The following is a 17,463-nucleotide window of genomic DNA, read 5'->3' as shown; positions in this document are numbered from 1 at the left end:
TGGCCCAGAGTGAGTGGTGGTGTAGTGCACATAGGGTGCCAGCCATTCCCATGGGGTTGCTAACCCATGTGGTACAGGGTTCTGTTGTTTCTGAGGTGGTCTGAGTGTAGATTCTATGGTAGCAAATGAGAGTGGATTCATGGTTTGTACTGAAAATCTCATTTGCTACCAGAGATTCTACTCTCAGAACACCTCAGAAACAACAGAACCCTGAAACCCATGGGCTAGAAACCCATGGGGGTGGCTGGCACCCTCTGTTCACTACACCACCACTCACTCTGGGCCACCCCAGCACCCCCCAAGTGCAGTTATGGGGTTGCTGAAACCTACATGATTTCCTATGGAAAACTTCAACAATTCACCAAAATCCAGCCCTTTGGCCAATCCCTCTGCAATTTGGGTGGTAGCCTCCACCCATTAGGCACTTATCTTAAACTGAGTAGTACCTCACTGCCTTGTGGGTGGGAGTGGGGTGTAGTTGGCACATGGAAGTTGACAACTGACACTATCTAAAAGACAGTCAAAAGACTCAACTTCATCTGATGCATGAAGCATTATATTCATTTGGCAATGGTGTGTGGGTGTGTGGGTGTGTGGGTGTGCGCGCGCGCATGCATGCATGGGGGAAGGGGAGAGACACAGACAGACATAGTACAGAGAAAAGAATGTGACCTGTGGGGCAAAAGTGCTGACATGCAGTAACTATGAAATATGGATTATATAAATGCTAGGGAGAAAATGCAGAATAAATGGTATGGCTGTTTAAGATTATAGCCCTAATCTGCTATTGAGTAATTTCAACCAATTTAAAGGAATGTATTTCTGAGTGACTAGGATTGCTCTGTAAGACTGATTATAGAAAAGACCTTGGGGGAAATTAAGAAGCTAGTTATATGGTCATCTGTTGTCATTCTCATATATAGATGATGTGGGGGCGGGGTGGTTAAAGTTGTCAATTTTTTAAAAAAGATTTTCCTATAGCTCTTTTTACAAGCTTCTGCTATTCTTATTCATCAGTTTTTATTACAGCTGTTGGCCAGCCAAGAAAAAATAAGAATAACAAATATAACTAATATATACAGATAGTGACTGATAATTACACACAATAAAACAGTATACAAGCATCCAGGATAGATTACTTTAAAAACAGTAAAACAACTCGTAAAATTGAGAACTTAATCTCATAGCAATATAAAAAAATTTGGCCACCACTTTTGTGATCTCACAGCTTGAATCCACAAGGCAATATTGTGTATAAAAAAGCTCACACCTTCCAGGAAATCTAACAGGGGGGAAAAAAGTTCTTCTCTAACACCTTGATACAAAGAGCAATATAACAAAACATGGGTAACAGTGCTATTCTTATTGAATGCTTTATAATAAAAAGGATGAATTCAAATATTCTGGCATTTCATGCAGTCACTTCTTTATTAAGTCTAAATTATAAAGAAGATCATATCACTGAAGGATTTTAAAGGCCAATTTTGTACTGAGACTGCAAAATTAAAATATGAGAGAGTCTGGCATATGCGAGAGGCTAGGTCTATCCATACCATTAATAATCATGTGCACCAAGAAAGAACATTTCGGTTCACTATCGTTACCTTGCTTTCAGTTCCTTTATTTTAGAGGAGAATATTGGAAGGATTACCGGAGAATCAATGGTGTATATAGAGAGACAGATCTTACAAATTGTTCTTCCTTTTCACTGAGCTATGACTTTGCTTATTCCGTGACTTTTCCCTCCATTTTGCCCTGAGTCACTGAAATTATGTGACACTTCCAGTAGAGCAGGTTTGTGTATAAGACAAAGCACTCATAAGTTCATTTCTCAATAATGATATATGGTATGTTCAGGGCTTTATTTCCCTCTGAGGTCCTTGAATTTGACAGCAGTGCCAGGAACTACAGATTTTCCCCCCAAAAAACATGCATCTCCACTGTTTTTACTGGAACCACATTATTGTTGGCCAGATGGTTAATGCCTTTTTTGTAGAGGTTAGCCAAAGGGTGATCCCGCATGTTGCTAAAGTTTTATTTTGTATATCTAATCTTTTCTCCATCGTAATACCAAGCAATTTTTAAAAAATCTAGTTGTTTCTAAGAATTTAACGACTATATTTCCATTCTAGCCTCCTCGGCTATGTTGCAACCTCTCTTTAACTGTGCAATACAAATAAAGCAAGGAGAGATGCATGGAGTTTTGGTGAGGCCCACTCTCCAGTTTAAATCTGACAGTCCTAGAACTGTTCTTTACTTCTGTTCTAAGGAATCTCAGATTCCAAAAACACATATAGGAATTTCTTTTTCCTTTTTCTAAGTGTTGTCAAAGAGTAAGTTCTTCACTAAAGAAAATCCTAATATCTTCATAAAAGATTGCATTCTGTCATAGGATAGTAGGGGTGTGTGAGACAGCTGTTTGTCCAGATCAGTTAGAATCTGGACCAGATTCAAACTCACCCAGTGCAGTCTGGCTTTGGCAGAACTGGGCCAAACCAATTTGAATCAAGCCAGCCCAGTTCAGCTGGTCTGTGTTTGGATCAGAGCAGCCCCCCAAAGAGGGTTGCTGGCCTGAGTTTGAACCAGATTGCCCTGGTTCTAAGAACCGGTTAATGAGCCAGTTTGGGGATACTTGTAAAGAAGCCTTGAGGATTCCCCTTTACAAGTAAAGGGGGTATCCCTAATCCCGATCCTAAAGGTGCTGGGAGGTAGTGAGAGAATGTGGCCTCTGTATCTTTAGTGGAGGCAGTAGTGGAGACATCGGAGGTGGCAGAAGGCGCGAGCTCCTCCAAGCTTCCTGCTGGCCTTCTGAATGATAGCCTGGGCTGGCTGCAGCCTGGTTTGGGCCTACGCATAAGCACGGAGGTCACAGAAATGGCCTCTGTGCATGTGTGGAGGCCCAAACTGGGCCACAGCCAGCCTGGGCTGTCATTCAGGAGGCCAGCGAGGGGCTTGGAGGAGCCCCCACCACCACCCCTGATGTCTCCACCACTGCCTTACAGCCTCTGCTAAAGATATGGAGGTCCTTTTCTCTCACCACATCCCCAGCACCTTTAGGACAGGGTTTAGTGATGCCCTCTTTACTTGTAAAGGGGAATCCTCAAGGATTCCTCTTTACAAGTATCCCCAAACTGGCCTGTTAAGTGGTTCTTAGAATAGGGGCCAGTCTGGTTCGAACTCAGGCCAGCAACCCTCTTTGGGGGGCCGGTCTGATTCAAACACAGACCAGCTCAACTGGGCTGGCTTGATTCAAACCATGGTTTGAATCAAACCATGGTTTCAACCATGGTTTGAATCAAACCGGCTATCTACAGGATAGCATTCATACCGTGTTTCCCCGAAAATAAGACAGTGTCTTATATTAATTTTAGCCCCCAAAAATGCACTAGGGCAATTAGCGGTACATCAGAAATTACTGCTAGGTCTTACTTTCGGGGTAGGTCTTCCTTTCGGGGAAACAGGGTAGTTGTCAGTTAGGAACAGGAGTTCTTACTCAGGAGTCCTTACAGCTCCCATAGCCTTTGGACATTGTGGCTGGAGGTGAAGAAAGCTGCAGTCCAACACCACATATGGACCCATGGCTGGGAACCCTTACTCTGGAGCAAGCAGTCCTGTTCCATACTAAGGACAACTGTGAACACTTCCCATAATCTAAAGATTATGGGAAGTTTCACACACATCCTGGACTTTGGCTAAATGATAAATGATCCCAACTTCAAATGTTACTTAAACATATATGCTATTAATTTAATAAAGGATTTTCTCTACTGAGCATCTAGCCCCCCACCCCAAATCTAACTTTTAGCACTAGTTTTATACTCTACATTATATTTCTTTCTTCATGATAAAATTCCTTTTCACTATAGTAAACAAAGGAAACAGGAAGAGCATGTTGAGCACAAAGCAGTGTCATGAGGAGCTATGTTACCACGAATGGGGTACTCTTCTTGCAAGTGCATCTCTCTAAAGGAAAACAATAGCAACATGCACATCCAAAGCCACTCTACTTTCATCTGACAAATTACTTAATGCACTATATTAAATGATGCATAATACATTTATTCAGCATAGTCACCATAGCAATATTGACTCTAGGTAGGAACTAATGACTGTTTCACTCACAATAGCATTATTTCTCCATTGTTAGTGACAGATATTTAGAGTAAAAGAATAGGGTGGGATATAAGCCATTGTATTTTGTCTGATGTGAAATAGTAGACCAAAATATAATGTGGAACAGGTATACTGAATTTGGTTGAAATATTAGAAGGTTGCTGATGAAACATACAGCCTAATCCTACATGCTTACACACAGGTATGTGCACAGACCGCTCCAGGCAGCAACAGCTGCTGCTGCTGTGGCACTCCCCCCTGCAGCAGCACGTATGTGCGACAGCACTCCAGCATTCACATGGCCTCCATGCATGCAGGTGCCAAATTGCCGGACCAGTTTGAGGTTCAGCTGAATCAGTCCACTGGACATGGACCAATCCGAATTCAGACTGGTGCACAAACAGCGGTCCTTGCACACGCCTACATACATAGGAATAAGTCCTTCTGTTTTAAATGGGGCTCATTTCCTATTAAGTATATAAGTTATTAGCTGCTTTTATTTTCCTTACCCTGGGTGAGAACAAGATTACTGTAAGAGGAGTTCTGCTTGAGCCACTAGGATTCTACTTTCTGCTATAGCCTTTTCTACCCTCAGAGTAACTTCTGCAGACTGAAGGACCCAGCATAGAATGATGAACAAATGCAAGGGGGAGTGGGGGGAAGGCTGCAACTCTGGTGGAGAACCTCGATGCTTGTGTTCACACAATATTTACACAGTTAAGGGCTATGTGCCTGGCATACCAATTCTACACACATTTTCTTGAAGTAAGTGCTACTGTGAATAGGACTGGGCTGTTAGTTTCACACAGCAGACTACATTAAAGACAAAAAATGCATTCATTGGAAGGACTCCATCACTTTACAATCTAAGGTCAAAATCATTATCTAGGAAGTGCATATATAAGCTTGCATTACATTCGACATCAGCTGTGCATGAGCATCTAAGTCTTCAGATTCTTAAGTAAAACATATTCATCTTACCAGGCAAAGGATCCTTGTCTGCGCAGAATGCTGGAAGTTCAACGTATTTCTCTTCATTTGGTGTGAACCAACAGTCAAAAGCTAACCACATCTCTTGGTTGGTGCTGGTATGCTTCATATGCAGCACAGAAAAATACCAGGGCTCTTTTAGCTGATTATGAGGACCAGATACCTGAATCTTGTAAAGGGATCCAATGTTTGTCAGCTCATCCTAAATAAAAATAAAACAAAGTCAAAAGCCTCTTCCTGAAATAACACAATTTCCCTGACATTTTTGTTTGATGTATTAATGATTTCAGTCACTAAAGCAACATATCAGTTCTATAATTTCTTTTCTCTCTTTTTGTATGAATGAGATTGAATAACTGAATGGCACTAGATATTTAAAATAAATATCAATGTCTTTGTGCACCTTTCTGCATTAGATACAGTTATTCATATAGGCTGCTGGTAAACCCTGCATTGATCACATGAGATTTTAATCTCATTTAAAAGAGATTTTTTTTTTAATTAAGAGATGGCTTTTATGGTTAAAAAAGCTATAACAAAGAAGTAGGTTCTCTTCACAAGCTAATGTGAATGTACACTGAAGACATATTAAATGTCCACTTAAAAATGGCCTAGGATGAATTTTCTTTTTCAAATTGTCCTTATAAAGATTAAAGATAGGATATTGAATAAATGGCAGAGTTAGCTCAATTCATTTATCTGTAATAAAAAACCCAGAAAACGATTTAAGCTTATGCAAGGTGTAAAGGAAAGAGGTGGACTAGGTGTTCCTAATTTAAAACTCTACTATCATGCCAGCTGTTTGACGTGGATTTCAGAATGGATTATATCCTCCTACGGTTATCTTACTGGAATGGAAAGTTCTATCTTTCTAGAGGATTGCATAACTATTTGTGGATTACAAGCTCAAGAAAAGATCCGGTGATACAACATCATACCATTAGGCAAAGTCTTTTATACGTCTGGGATAAATATCAAAAAAATAAGTCCAATGCTATCACCTTTGACCTCAATCTTGAATGTTTATTTCTATGAAGAGGAATCTTCGTACAAGTATAAATTTTGGAGAGAGAATTCATTTTTTTTTTAAATAAGAATTTTTATTAAGTAATAGACCAAAGAGGACAAAGACAAATCACCATAAAAACAATTTTAAACCATTCATTTTTCATGATGAAAAACCATTTTTCTAATTAATTACATCAGTAGAGAAAAAGTATCTAGAACAAGATAAAGCAAAAGAAATCCAGACTCTTAGAATTGTAAAAACGAATCTGATCAGCTTCTTGTAAGTTACGTATCAAAAACACTATAAGTCAAATCCAGAAAATGGGAACAAAGTTTGACCATAATGAATATTGCAATTTATAAAAGGTTCCTAAACAGACATGAATGATTCAGTAGACATGCCATGTACATAAACCGAAACTTTTGAAATTGAAGCATAATCCCACACTTTCAAAAACCAATCATTTAAAGAAGGGATTTCCAAAATATGCCAATTAGATGCATATATAATCCTGGCCACTGTAATCATATATAAACACAATTCGTTTGATTTAGCAGGAATATAAAGTTTTATCATACTTAAAAGAAAAATTTCTGGAAGAAAGGGAATTTTAACTTCTAAGATTTGTTCAATTTTCATATGAATTTGTTTCCAAAACTGTTGAGCTTTATTGCAACTCCACCACATATGGTAGAATGAACCTAAATGTGAATTACACTTCCAACATTTCTTGGAGAAAGAATCATATATTTTGTTAATAGTCAAAGGAGTTATATACCATCTGAAGAACATCTTATACCAATTTTCCCTTAGATTGGTACACAAAGTAAATTTCACATTCTATTTCCATTGGAATTCCCAATCAGAGAGATCGATCAATCTATTAAAGTTCTGCATCCATTTTATCATACATTCTTTTATCTGCTCTGTCTCAGTTTCATACTTCAGTAATAGCTTATAAATTCTGCCTAATAAATGATCAGTGTTTTGGGTGATTAATTCTTCAAATTCAGTCAAATCTCTAAGTTTCCCACCCTGTAACTGTAACTCTTTCTGAACTATTGAGCTGATCTGAGCTTGTTGAAGCCAGGCTGCTTGTTGAGTTGTTTGCCCAGAAGAAACTGATTTGTCCAGAGCTAAATATTGGGCCAAACTTTGAAAGGAGTATAGACTGCCTCACCAAAAGTTATACTTTGAAGAAAATTCTTCTTCATGGAAAAAAACATTCAGTATTGAGGCCAAAGGTGATAATCTAGGACTTATTCTTTTCTGGTATTTATCCCAGACTATGTCGAATAGTATGTTGTTGTATCTGCAGATCTTTCCTCAAACCAGAAATCCATAAGTAATTATGCAAACCTCTAGTAAGACCAAGTTCCTCCATTCGGGTAAAACTTCCGTAAGGGGATAAAATCCAATTCGAAATCCAAGTCAAGCTACTAGCATGATAGTAAAGTTTCAAGTTAGGAACTCCAAGACCACCTCTTTCTTTGGAATCTTGCATCACCTTAAATCGAATCCTGGGTTTTTTATAATTCCAAATGAATGAATTTTGCTGACTCTGCCATTTATTCAATATCTTGTCATCTATCTTTATAGGGATCATTTGAAAAAGAAAGTTCATCTTAGGCAATACGTTCATTTTTACTGCAGAAATTCTCCCAAGCCAAGATAAGGTCAGCTTCTTCCATCTAGCTAGATCAGCCATAATTGAGTTGGAATATAGTTATTCTTAAACAGATCTTTATTGCTCCTTGTAAGATTAATCCCCAAATATTTTATTGGCTTCTTCGTTACTTGTAATCTTAAAACTTTAGAAAGTATTCTCTCTCTTTTTCTGAAAGATTCCATGTCATGATCTGAGTTCTATCTCTGTTAATCTTATAGCCAGAAACTGAGGCATATTTATGTATCTGTGTCATTAATGTATCCAAAGAGTCTTTGACTTGCGTGATAGAAAGCAACATGTCATCAGCATATAGTTTTATTTTATGTCCACAGCCCCCTATTTTGATACCTTGAATCCACTGTTCTTGTCTAATTTTTGCTGCCAGAGATTCAAGAGCAAGTATAAACAGCAACAGAGAAAGCAGACAACCTTGTCTGGTACCTTTATTGATGATGCATTTTGAAGACAAGGATCCATTAACAATAATTTTTGCTGATTGCTGTTGATATATGCTACGAATCCAGGATAAATTTTTTATCACAATTCATTTTCTCCAACACTGAGAACAGGAAAGGCCACTCCAAATTGTCAAAGGCTTTTTCGGCATCTAGGAAAATCATAGCTGCTTTTGTACGAGTAATGGTTACTTTGTCAATTGCATTCAAAACATATCGTATATTATCTTTCATAAGTCTTTTTGGGATAAAACCGGATTGGTCAGTGTGGACTATTTCAGACAGGAAATTTCTTAATCTTGCCACTAAGACTGAAGTTAAAATTTTGTAATCCACATTTAAAAGGGATATAGGTCTGTATGATTCTGGTCATGTTGGGTCTTTCCCTTCTTTATGAATTAATGAAATGAATGCTTCTTGCCAAGAAACCAGTAAAGTGTAATGAAATAAAATTGCATTCATTACTTCTGTTAAAGGTCCAACTAATTTGTCCTGAAACATTTTGTAGTACAATGAAGATAATCCATCCGAACCCGGTGAGTTATTTTTAAGATTTTTTATTGCCGCCCTGGTTTCATCCCTAGAAATAGGTTTATTTAAGCAGCTCCTCTGTTCTTCTGAAAATGACTTCAATTGTATTTCCTCTAAAAATTGTTTAATTTTCTCAGGATCTTTCTTGTCTTCTTTATATAGTTTGGAATAATACTGTACAAATTGTTCAGACATTTCTTGGTTTGACCTAACAAATTCCTTGCCATTCCAGACCGATGTTATAATTCTCTTTTCCTGTTCTTTTCTTAATTTATATGCTAACAACTTATCTGGCTTATTACCTTTCTCAAAATATCTCTGTTTCACATAAGTCATGTTCCTAAATGTCTCTTTGGATTCTATGAGATCCATTTGCTTACGAAGTTCTCTAATATTTTGATAAATAACTTGGGAATGATTAATCTTGTGAAGAGCTTCTAAACGGGATAATTCATTAACTATCCGATCTTTTTGTATTTGTAATACTTTCTTCCTTTTGGAAGATTCAGAAATGAAGATTCCGCTCATAAAAGTCTTGCTGGAGTCCCAAACGGGAAAAATAGAAACATCACACGTCTTATTTCTTTGGAAGAAATATAACAGTTCATCATTGCATTTCAAAAAAATTTTCTCTTGTTGTAAAAGAAAAATTTTCAATCTCCATCTCTTCTGTCCGGTGTCCCAAGTATTGGAATTTTACTATCAGTCAGTTATGGTCAGCATATGTTGAAGGCGCGATTTCAGCATCATATATTCTAGATAGCAATGACTTTGAGACATACACATGTCAATTCTAGAGTGTGTTTGATGAAGTTGAGGAAAAAAAGTAAAATCTCTCTCCAATAGGTGTTTATTTCTCCATGCGTCTTCAATCAATAAAATTCTCATATAGTCCAAAACATTCTTAGGCAACCTTCAGAATTCTTATTATGCTGACCCGATTTGTCCATTAATGGGGAAAGAAGAGCATTCCAATCACCTGAGATTAACAGTTCACCTTCCGCAGTGTCCAACAAAAGCTGAATTTTAAAAATATAAAATTGGGCTTTATTATCATTTGGAGCATAAATAGAAGCAATGGTAATTTTGTTTTGCTGCATAGTTTGAAATTTTAATATAATGAACCGACCACAATCATCTTGTATTTGTTTCTCTAAAGACTAGTTCAAATTTTTGATGTAAATTGCCACACAATTTTTCTTCTTAGAATCAGAGGCAACATAACATTGACCCAATGCTTTGCAAGTCAATAAATTGGAATTGCTTGTCTTAATATGTGTCTCCTGAAGACAAATTGTGTCCACTTTTTGTTTCTTCAATTTTAAGAAAATCTTCTTTCGTTTAGATGGAGTATTTAAGCCATTAATGTTTATGGAAATCAGTTTCCTAAGAAAATCCGCCATGTCCAAGAGCTACTGTTAAACAATGTGCTAATTTGCAGAGGCCTGATCACTTTTCTGTTCCTCTGGAAGGCTGTCAACTGGTTGCTCTAAGGTAGTTCTGAAACATGTAAAGACTCTAAAAAATGAGTAGCATCCACTGGATTAAACATTTGTGCCTTCCCTTGATCCAAGAAAACCTCAAGACAGAAGGGAATCCACCATCTGTAACTTATGTTCTTTTCTTGAAGCATAGTAGTCAGAAATTTTAATTCTCGTCGTTTACATAGAATATCAATGGGAACATCTGGAAGGATTTTTAAAGGAATATTGTTATACTCAAGAGGAGCTCTTTTTTGTGCTTGAAGGGTTGACTCCTTGGTCTCTTTACTCAAAAATTTAACTAGAATGTCTCTAGGTACTTTCCTCTCCCTGGAGTATTTGGAGTTCAACCTGTATGCCTCCAAAATATCTAAAGAATCTCCAGAACCCAAATATTCCAAAAGCAAAGTTTCCAGGGAGGAATGAAGGTCTTCTCTTCCAAATTGCTCAGGCAATCCTCGGATCTTTAAATTGGATGTGCATTGTTTAGATTCCAAAATTTCAATTCGATCCTCTATCGCTTAAGATCTGCTTCTCGGGATGTTTTCTCTTCTGTTAGTTCCTGTTGGACTTGATTAACCTGAGAGGTAAGTTGATCATATTGTGAAAGTTTTTGAGTAACATCAGAAAGTTTTGCTGTGACCTCCATCTGGAAGTTGTCAAATTTAGCAGCCAGGCCCTGAATTCATGAAGAAACACTATGGAGTTCCTTAAGAAGTGTCTCTTGAAATTTAGCAAAAGGGGTTGAGCCGGAAAGAGGATCAGTATCTGATTCTTCATCTGAACAGTGCTTTCACTCTTTTATGCATGCTTCTAATGGATTTTGCAGATAGGTATCTGTACATAAATCTATATAGACAGGCCAATAACTGTTTCAGCTGTAATCAATAAATTCTATCCCTTCCAAACCAACTCAGCCAATTCAACTCAACAGCCCTCATATACTTATATCCATATAGATTTCCCTCTTCACACAATTCTTAATAATTGCTACTTAATCACTGGGATTAAAAGTTTCTATTAGTATTGATCCTAATGTCAAAGGCAATGGGTAAGTGTATACACTTTTATCTTAGCAATACAAAAGACACCACCTATTATTCCTAAAAAAAGCAACAACAACAATAACAACAAAAATTCCCTTTCACACTATGTTTAGTAATAGCAGTTTAAAAACAGGGATTAAGTCAGAATAATTACACTTATTATATAGGTTTATAGAATGAAGCAATTTCCCCCTTCACAATAATCAATCCTACTAGCAGTTATAACAACTGGGGATGAACATGCTAAGCTATCTCATTAACCTTAATAATTATAATCTAAATGTATAAACTTTTAACCTGGTTGCTCAAAAGGTCAAATAAACTGATAAAACATATAGATATAAGAGTATTATTGTAAACCAATTATAATTTGAAAATAGATTGGTTAAATTGGTAAGGAAAAATCAATAGGAGTACAATATTTGGAGTCCAATGATTTCTTTTAAGAGTTCACTGCATCTGTAATGGGGATGAAAGCAAACCTTAGTCTGTTAGGTCATGGTTCTTTCCAGTCGTCAGCTCCATCTAGTGGACTAGTAACAAGGCCTTGTTACAATTCTTCTTATGCCACAGGACTTCCTCAAAGCACCACCACCCCTAGTCATGGGAGAATGGAACCCTCCACTCTTATACAATCCAAAGGAAAGGAAGGCGGGGGGTGGGGGAAGAGAAAGTAATATAGATTTCTTCTACCAAGTAGTCTCCAGGTAATCTCCAATAATTATAATCTAAACGATAATATTGTTCCAATTAGTTCTTCAAATGATTTTCCAAATAGATAGTTAATAAGGAGCTGTTAAATGAACAACAAATCCAAAGCAACTCAAAACCTAAGAAGAGAATTACTACGCTAAGAAAAACAGTCCAGGAGGTAAAGCCAGCGTACCCAAAAAAGCTGTATATTATATTTTGGGGGGGAAATGAATATTTATAATCCAACTGTCTCAAAAGAAAGAGAAAAAAAGGAAGAGAAACCATAAAACAGTGAAACCCGTAGAAGAAAAACTTATGCTGAAGATAACCTTTATCAACACGTTAATATATCTTAAGGAGTCTTCTTGAAGGCGAAGAAAAAAAGAGGAAACAAAAATAACTTTAGTCTAATTAAATGCTGAGAAACTCATAAGTCAGGATAACAAAGAAATGGAAGGTTTAACAGTTCTTAAAAATTAATCTGTCCCAACTCCAAAAATGCTATAGTGGATAGAGGGGGGGAAAGAGGAAAAAGCTTTTTCCTTAAGTGAGTCTTAGAAAGTAAAGTCAGCTGAGTCTGAATAGTCTGTGATATAGGAATATAGGAAATAAAAATAGCACAGGGGGGTAGGGGGAATAGTAACCATAGTTTCGCTTCTTCCAGCGTCGTCTTTTCAGATGCAGGCAGCAGCAGATGGTATGCCAAGAAAGGATTCCAGAGTGAAGGCTTCCTACCGCCCTAACTTCTTCAAAAAGAAGTTAGACGGATACAGAAGATCTTCACTGTTGTGGAAAACCAGCTTCTTGCCTCCGTTCCAACTTCTTCGAGTTGATTATTTATAAATAACCTGAGAGACGTGGAGCTAAAGAAATGAGCTCCCTTTTGGCACTTAGGCCCTGCCCCCACCCTGGAGAGAGAATTCATATACTCTGCATAGTTTAACCCAACGCTTAGCCCAAAGTAAATCTTCAGAACAACCGCCACATTCTTCATCTTGGTTTCAACATACCCAGATCAGTTCAATAGTACGGAAAGAGTTGCAGATACAGGGTGGAAAGCTGAGAGAATTAACTGACTATGAGGATCTCATCACTCAAAATATGGATCACTTGTTAGGCAGAATATACAAATTGTTATTGAGATATGACACAGAGACCAAACAGATTAAAACATGCATGATAAAATGGATGCAGAATTTTAACAGGTTGATTGATATGTCTGATTGGGAATATCAGTGGAAGAAGAACATTAAATTTACCCTGAACAATAATTTAAGAGAAAATTGGTATAAGATTTTTTTAGATGGTACATAACTCCCTTGACAATTAACAAAATAGATGACTCTTTTTTGAAGAATTGCTGGAAATGTAACTAGCATCCTGGTTCATTTTATCATATGTGGTGGAGCTGTGATAAAGCTCAACTGTTTTGGAAGCAAATTCATAAGAAAATTGAACACATCTTAGAGGTTAAGCTTCCTTTTCTTCCAGAAATATTTCTTCTCAGTATGACAAAACCTTACATTTCTTCTAAATTTAATGAGCTATCTATATATGATTACCGCAGCAAGGATTATATTTGCCACAAACTGGCGGGTACCTGTGATGCCCTCTTTAAACGATTGGTTTTTGAAATTATGGGATTATGCATCAATTTTGAAAGTCTCTCCTTACAAGAAGGGTTTGTCTTCTGAGTCATTTATGTCTGTTTGGGAGCCTTTTATAAATTACAACATTCAACAAGGTCTCCACTTGTTCCCAATGTCAGGATTTGATTTATGATCTTTTGTTTATACAAGGTAAACACTGCATAAGGTAAACATTGCAGAAAAGGGTGTTTCTTGGCATTTTTATAGAAATGATTCTTTTTTACTTAATAGAATTGGTTCTTTATCATTCTTATCTGTAATTATGAAATGTGAGGTTGCTTCTTTATTCAGTTACCAAACTATGGGTGGTGAAAAGTGAGGGAAGAGTTTGCTGTTTCTTTTTCTTTTTCATAATTTGTATTGCTTGATATTTCTGAACACTTTTGTTGTATCTCTCATTTATCTGCTTTTTAATTTGAAAATTAAAATTCTATTTTAAAAAATGGACAATGTGATTGCAACAAACTTGTGTTAGATACAGGTATTACACAAGAATAAGTATTACATAAAGGAGTAAAGATTGGCCACAACAGCTCTCTGCTACATTCAGATTCAAGGCTGAAGTACAGGTTATATTAAACATGTAATTTGACCTCATGTTTCTCTTTTCAAAGGTAAAATAATAGATGTGGGAGGACCCAAAGGGGATTGAAACAGTAGTGCATGTAGAGAATATATTTAATCTGTTCTCTCTGCACTGCAGTCCCAATGACATCACACACACACACCCAAAGATGGTATTGGTCCCGAAGGGATGCTTCCATTGGAACTGAAGGAAGCTTCCCTTTAGAGGTCAATAGCAGGTTTGAGACACAATTTTTGTCAGGATTATGCACAGTGCAAAACAGTTAACTATCCACACTGTATGCGCAGTTATCGGCATTCTGATCCTACTCCCTCCCCTGTGACTGCTATTAACTCCAAAAACCTCAGGATCAGCCTACACATTTAATGTAGAGTGTATTTTTTGTGTCTTGGTAGCAAATTTGGATTTGCTTGCATAATGCATGAAGAAGTCCTTAGGCCAGCTTTGCCTTCAGACAAAAATGCACGATCTTTTGTTGGATTCTCTGCAATGATTTCATTTTAACCAATGGGAAAATTAAAAGATATTAATCCTTTGGTTTATAATCTACCATTTATCTGAGGCCTTCAAATTTCACACTTGCTAAATTGTTTATATGTGATACAATCTAGTTGCAGTGAGAGAAGCAAGAATTCAGAGCTGTTTTAATCTGAAACAGACTTTTAGAGAATGAGCATCCTTCCCAGGAAATGTTGAAAGTATGTACAGCCATTACACGAATTAATAGGAACTAGGTCTCTATAAAAACATGTCCACTGGTTGTGAAAAACACAACTTCACTGAAAAGGCACATGGGTACACATGCCAAAATGCTGAGATCCTTGCTAAAAAATAAAAATAAAAAAATCCCAAAATGAATTGTTACAAGATTCAAAGCTAGGACTCAAAACGATGTTGCCAAAATTCATGGTTCAGAATATGAATTTGTTTAGCTTGTAATATTTGGATCAAACTATCAAAAATTATTCTACAGCTCAGATTGTGTATAATCAGAATTCTTTACATGTGCACAGAGAATTCTTTTTAACATAGGTCTCTTTTTAGTCCATATCCTGGACATCAATTACAGCTCAGACAGCATTTGTATTGAACACCCAAGCATTAAGGAGAAAGGCTTTTTTCATCTCATTATAATGCTAAATATATCATGAAAACATAGGCTAGGGGATAACTAGCAGAACCAGCAATAAATGTGCACATAATGTTGGCTGTTTGGATTAGGACACTTCTCAGAGCTTGGTCAGACAAGTGCATGGCTGCACAGCTTCATTTTCCTCAAGGCATGGGAGCATCAATGCACACCAATCCTTGAACGCTTTTGGGAGTCCTTGCTTAGCTCTGATCTGAAATTAGTGCCCAGAATCTGAAGAAAAAATAGATGAAATTTTAAAACAATCTAATGAAGTTCCAAATTACAATTCAATTTAGAAGTCTTAGAAGCCAAAGTTAATCCAGAGTCCTATGCATACACTGCTGAAAGTAAATCCGACTGAAGTAAGTGGATTTTACTTTTAAAAAGACATGCACAGGATCTGGCTGTAGGACTTTTCTGCGAGTGCTCATAATGAGTAACTCATTTGTGAATTGAAATTCTCCCATCACTAGTTAGTATAGTTATAATGTTTTATGTGTTATTCTTTTCTTTTCTTTTCCTTTTTCTTCTTCTGATAGTTTTATTATTGCTGTTTGTTGTATGTACGTTATGTTTGGTCTTGTACTGTAAATAAATAAATACAAATAGTTATAATGCCTTTGGAAGTATCTAAAGAGATATAAAATGGGTTAAGTGGTCTTTGGGCTGACTTGTAGTTTTAAAATAACACATACACATATATAAGATAAATAAATATCCCATGACTACTTCATCTATTCTAGGTGACAGCTGTACATATGTCTAAATATTTTGGCTTTCCTTGTAAAAACACACATTGAATTACTTTGATTTGTGTTGCGTGTCCTGAAATCTGAAGTGCCAACTTTTTGCAGTCATTATCTCCATAGAAGCAGAAGGTAAGTTGAATAGGATCAATTTCAGTGCTTGTGTCAGACCCAGTGATATCCATTATCCATAGACCTGAGGACTTTGTGTTGATTTGATCTTTTGAACAAGAAGTCAATCTTTTACCTTAAAAAGAATAAAAGATAAAACCAAAATAATATAATAAAAGTCATAAACAATCAGATATCAGTTTTGATAGTAAACACAGGGTGTGAGTCTGCACTTTAAGGTTTAATTTAATTCAATGGGAGGGTTATGGATATTTATTTATTTATTTATTAAATATGTACACCGCCCCAAACTTTCATCTCTGGGCGGTTAACAATAGCAACGGATATTTGAATATGATATTTGAATATGAATGCAATGGATATTTATATACCACTTAGCAACACAAGTTCCCAAAGCAGTTTATAAATAAATAAATAAAGTGGCTCCCTGTCCCCAAAGGGCTCACAATCGAAAAATAAATAAATAAGATAGACACCAGCAACAGCCAGTGGAAGGATGCTGTGCAGGTGGTGGATAGGGCCAGTTGCTCTCCCTGCTCAGTAAAGAGAAACACTATTTTAAAAAGGTGCCTCTTTGCTTAGTTTGCAGGGGAGAGCACATGTGCTTAACTCAGTGGGACTAAAAAGTGCTTAACTTTGACTGGGTTGTGCCCACTGCTGTGTTTATAGGCTTTGCTGTAACCATGGCAACAGCATCAATAATATCACATCAAAACAGTTACTGCAATTCTTCTTTAAGAATTTAACATCTTGATGTGTTTTTTTTCAGGTTCTAAATCTCTTCTTAGAGCTCTTCTCATAAATGCCAGTTGGGCTTCTCAGTCCTGAAGTCAATTGTTAAGGAATAGGCAGCATCCTTCAGAGTCCTAATTAATTGTTCTCATAGAGGCAATCAATGCCCCATAAATTCCACTATATCATCTACAAGCATGCTTTAGCATGAGAGATAATGACAGGTGGAGATAACAAATGGCTTCAATGAAATACACTTGCAATCGGGCCATAAATAGGAACACGTTGTGTGATACTGACAAGTGAACATATAATATAGCAAAATCTGCACAAGAGACATTTGCCAGATCTTTGTATAACACTGCCGAAAAACCTCAGAACAATTCCATGTCTGTGTCTACATTTGCACCAATAGCTTTGCAGTCTTTTACAGCCCCGAGTAAAAGAGATAATATACTGCACACAATTGACAAGAATGTCTTTTTTCTAGCAATGTTTC

The 17,463-nt window shown here is 36.8% G+C and overlaps 1 protein-coding gene across 1 annotated transcript in view; it reads right to left on the bottom strand.

Moving 5' to 3' along the window:
- The window catches only part of RP1 (RP1 axonemal microtubule associated), a 339,664-nt gene that overhangs the window by 130,496 nt on the left and 191,705 nt on the right, over window positions 1-17,463 (bottom strand). The window contains exons 37-38 of the mRNA XM_053242771.1: window positions 16,160-16,347; window positions 5,095-5,305 (exon numbers count right to left, since the gene is read on the bottom strand). Coding sequence (XP_053098746.1) covers window positions 5,095-5,305; window positions 16,160-16,347 — 399 coding nt within the window. The remainder of the gene's footprint in view (window positions 1-5,094; window positions 5,306-16,159; window positions 16,348-17,463) is intronic.

Source organism: Hemicordylus capensis, chromosome 4, assembly GCF_027244095.1.
Source record: "Hemicordylus capensis ecotype Gifberg chromosome 4, rHemCap1.1.pri, whole genome shotgun sequence".
In the NCBI taxonomy this organism is placed as follows: domain Eukaryota; kingdom Metazoa; phylum Chordata; class Lepidosauria; order Squamata; family Cordylidae; genus Hemicordylus; species Hemicordylus capensis.
The sequence above is the reverse complement of the archived record's forward strand: the minus strand, read 5'-3'. Positions and strand labels throughout refer to the sequence as shown.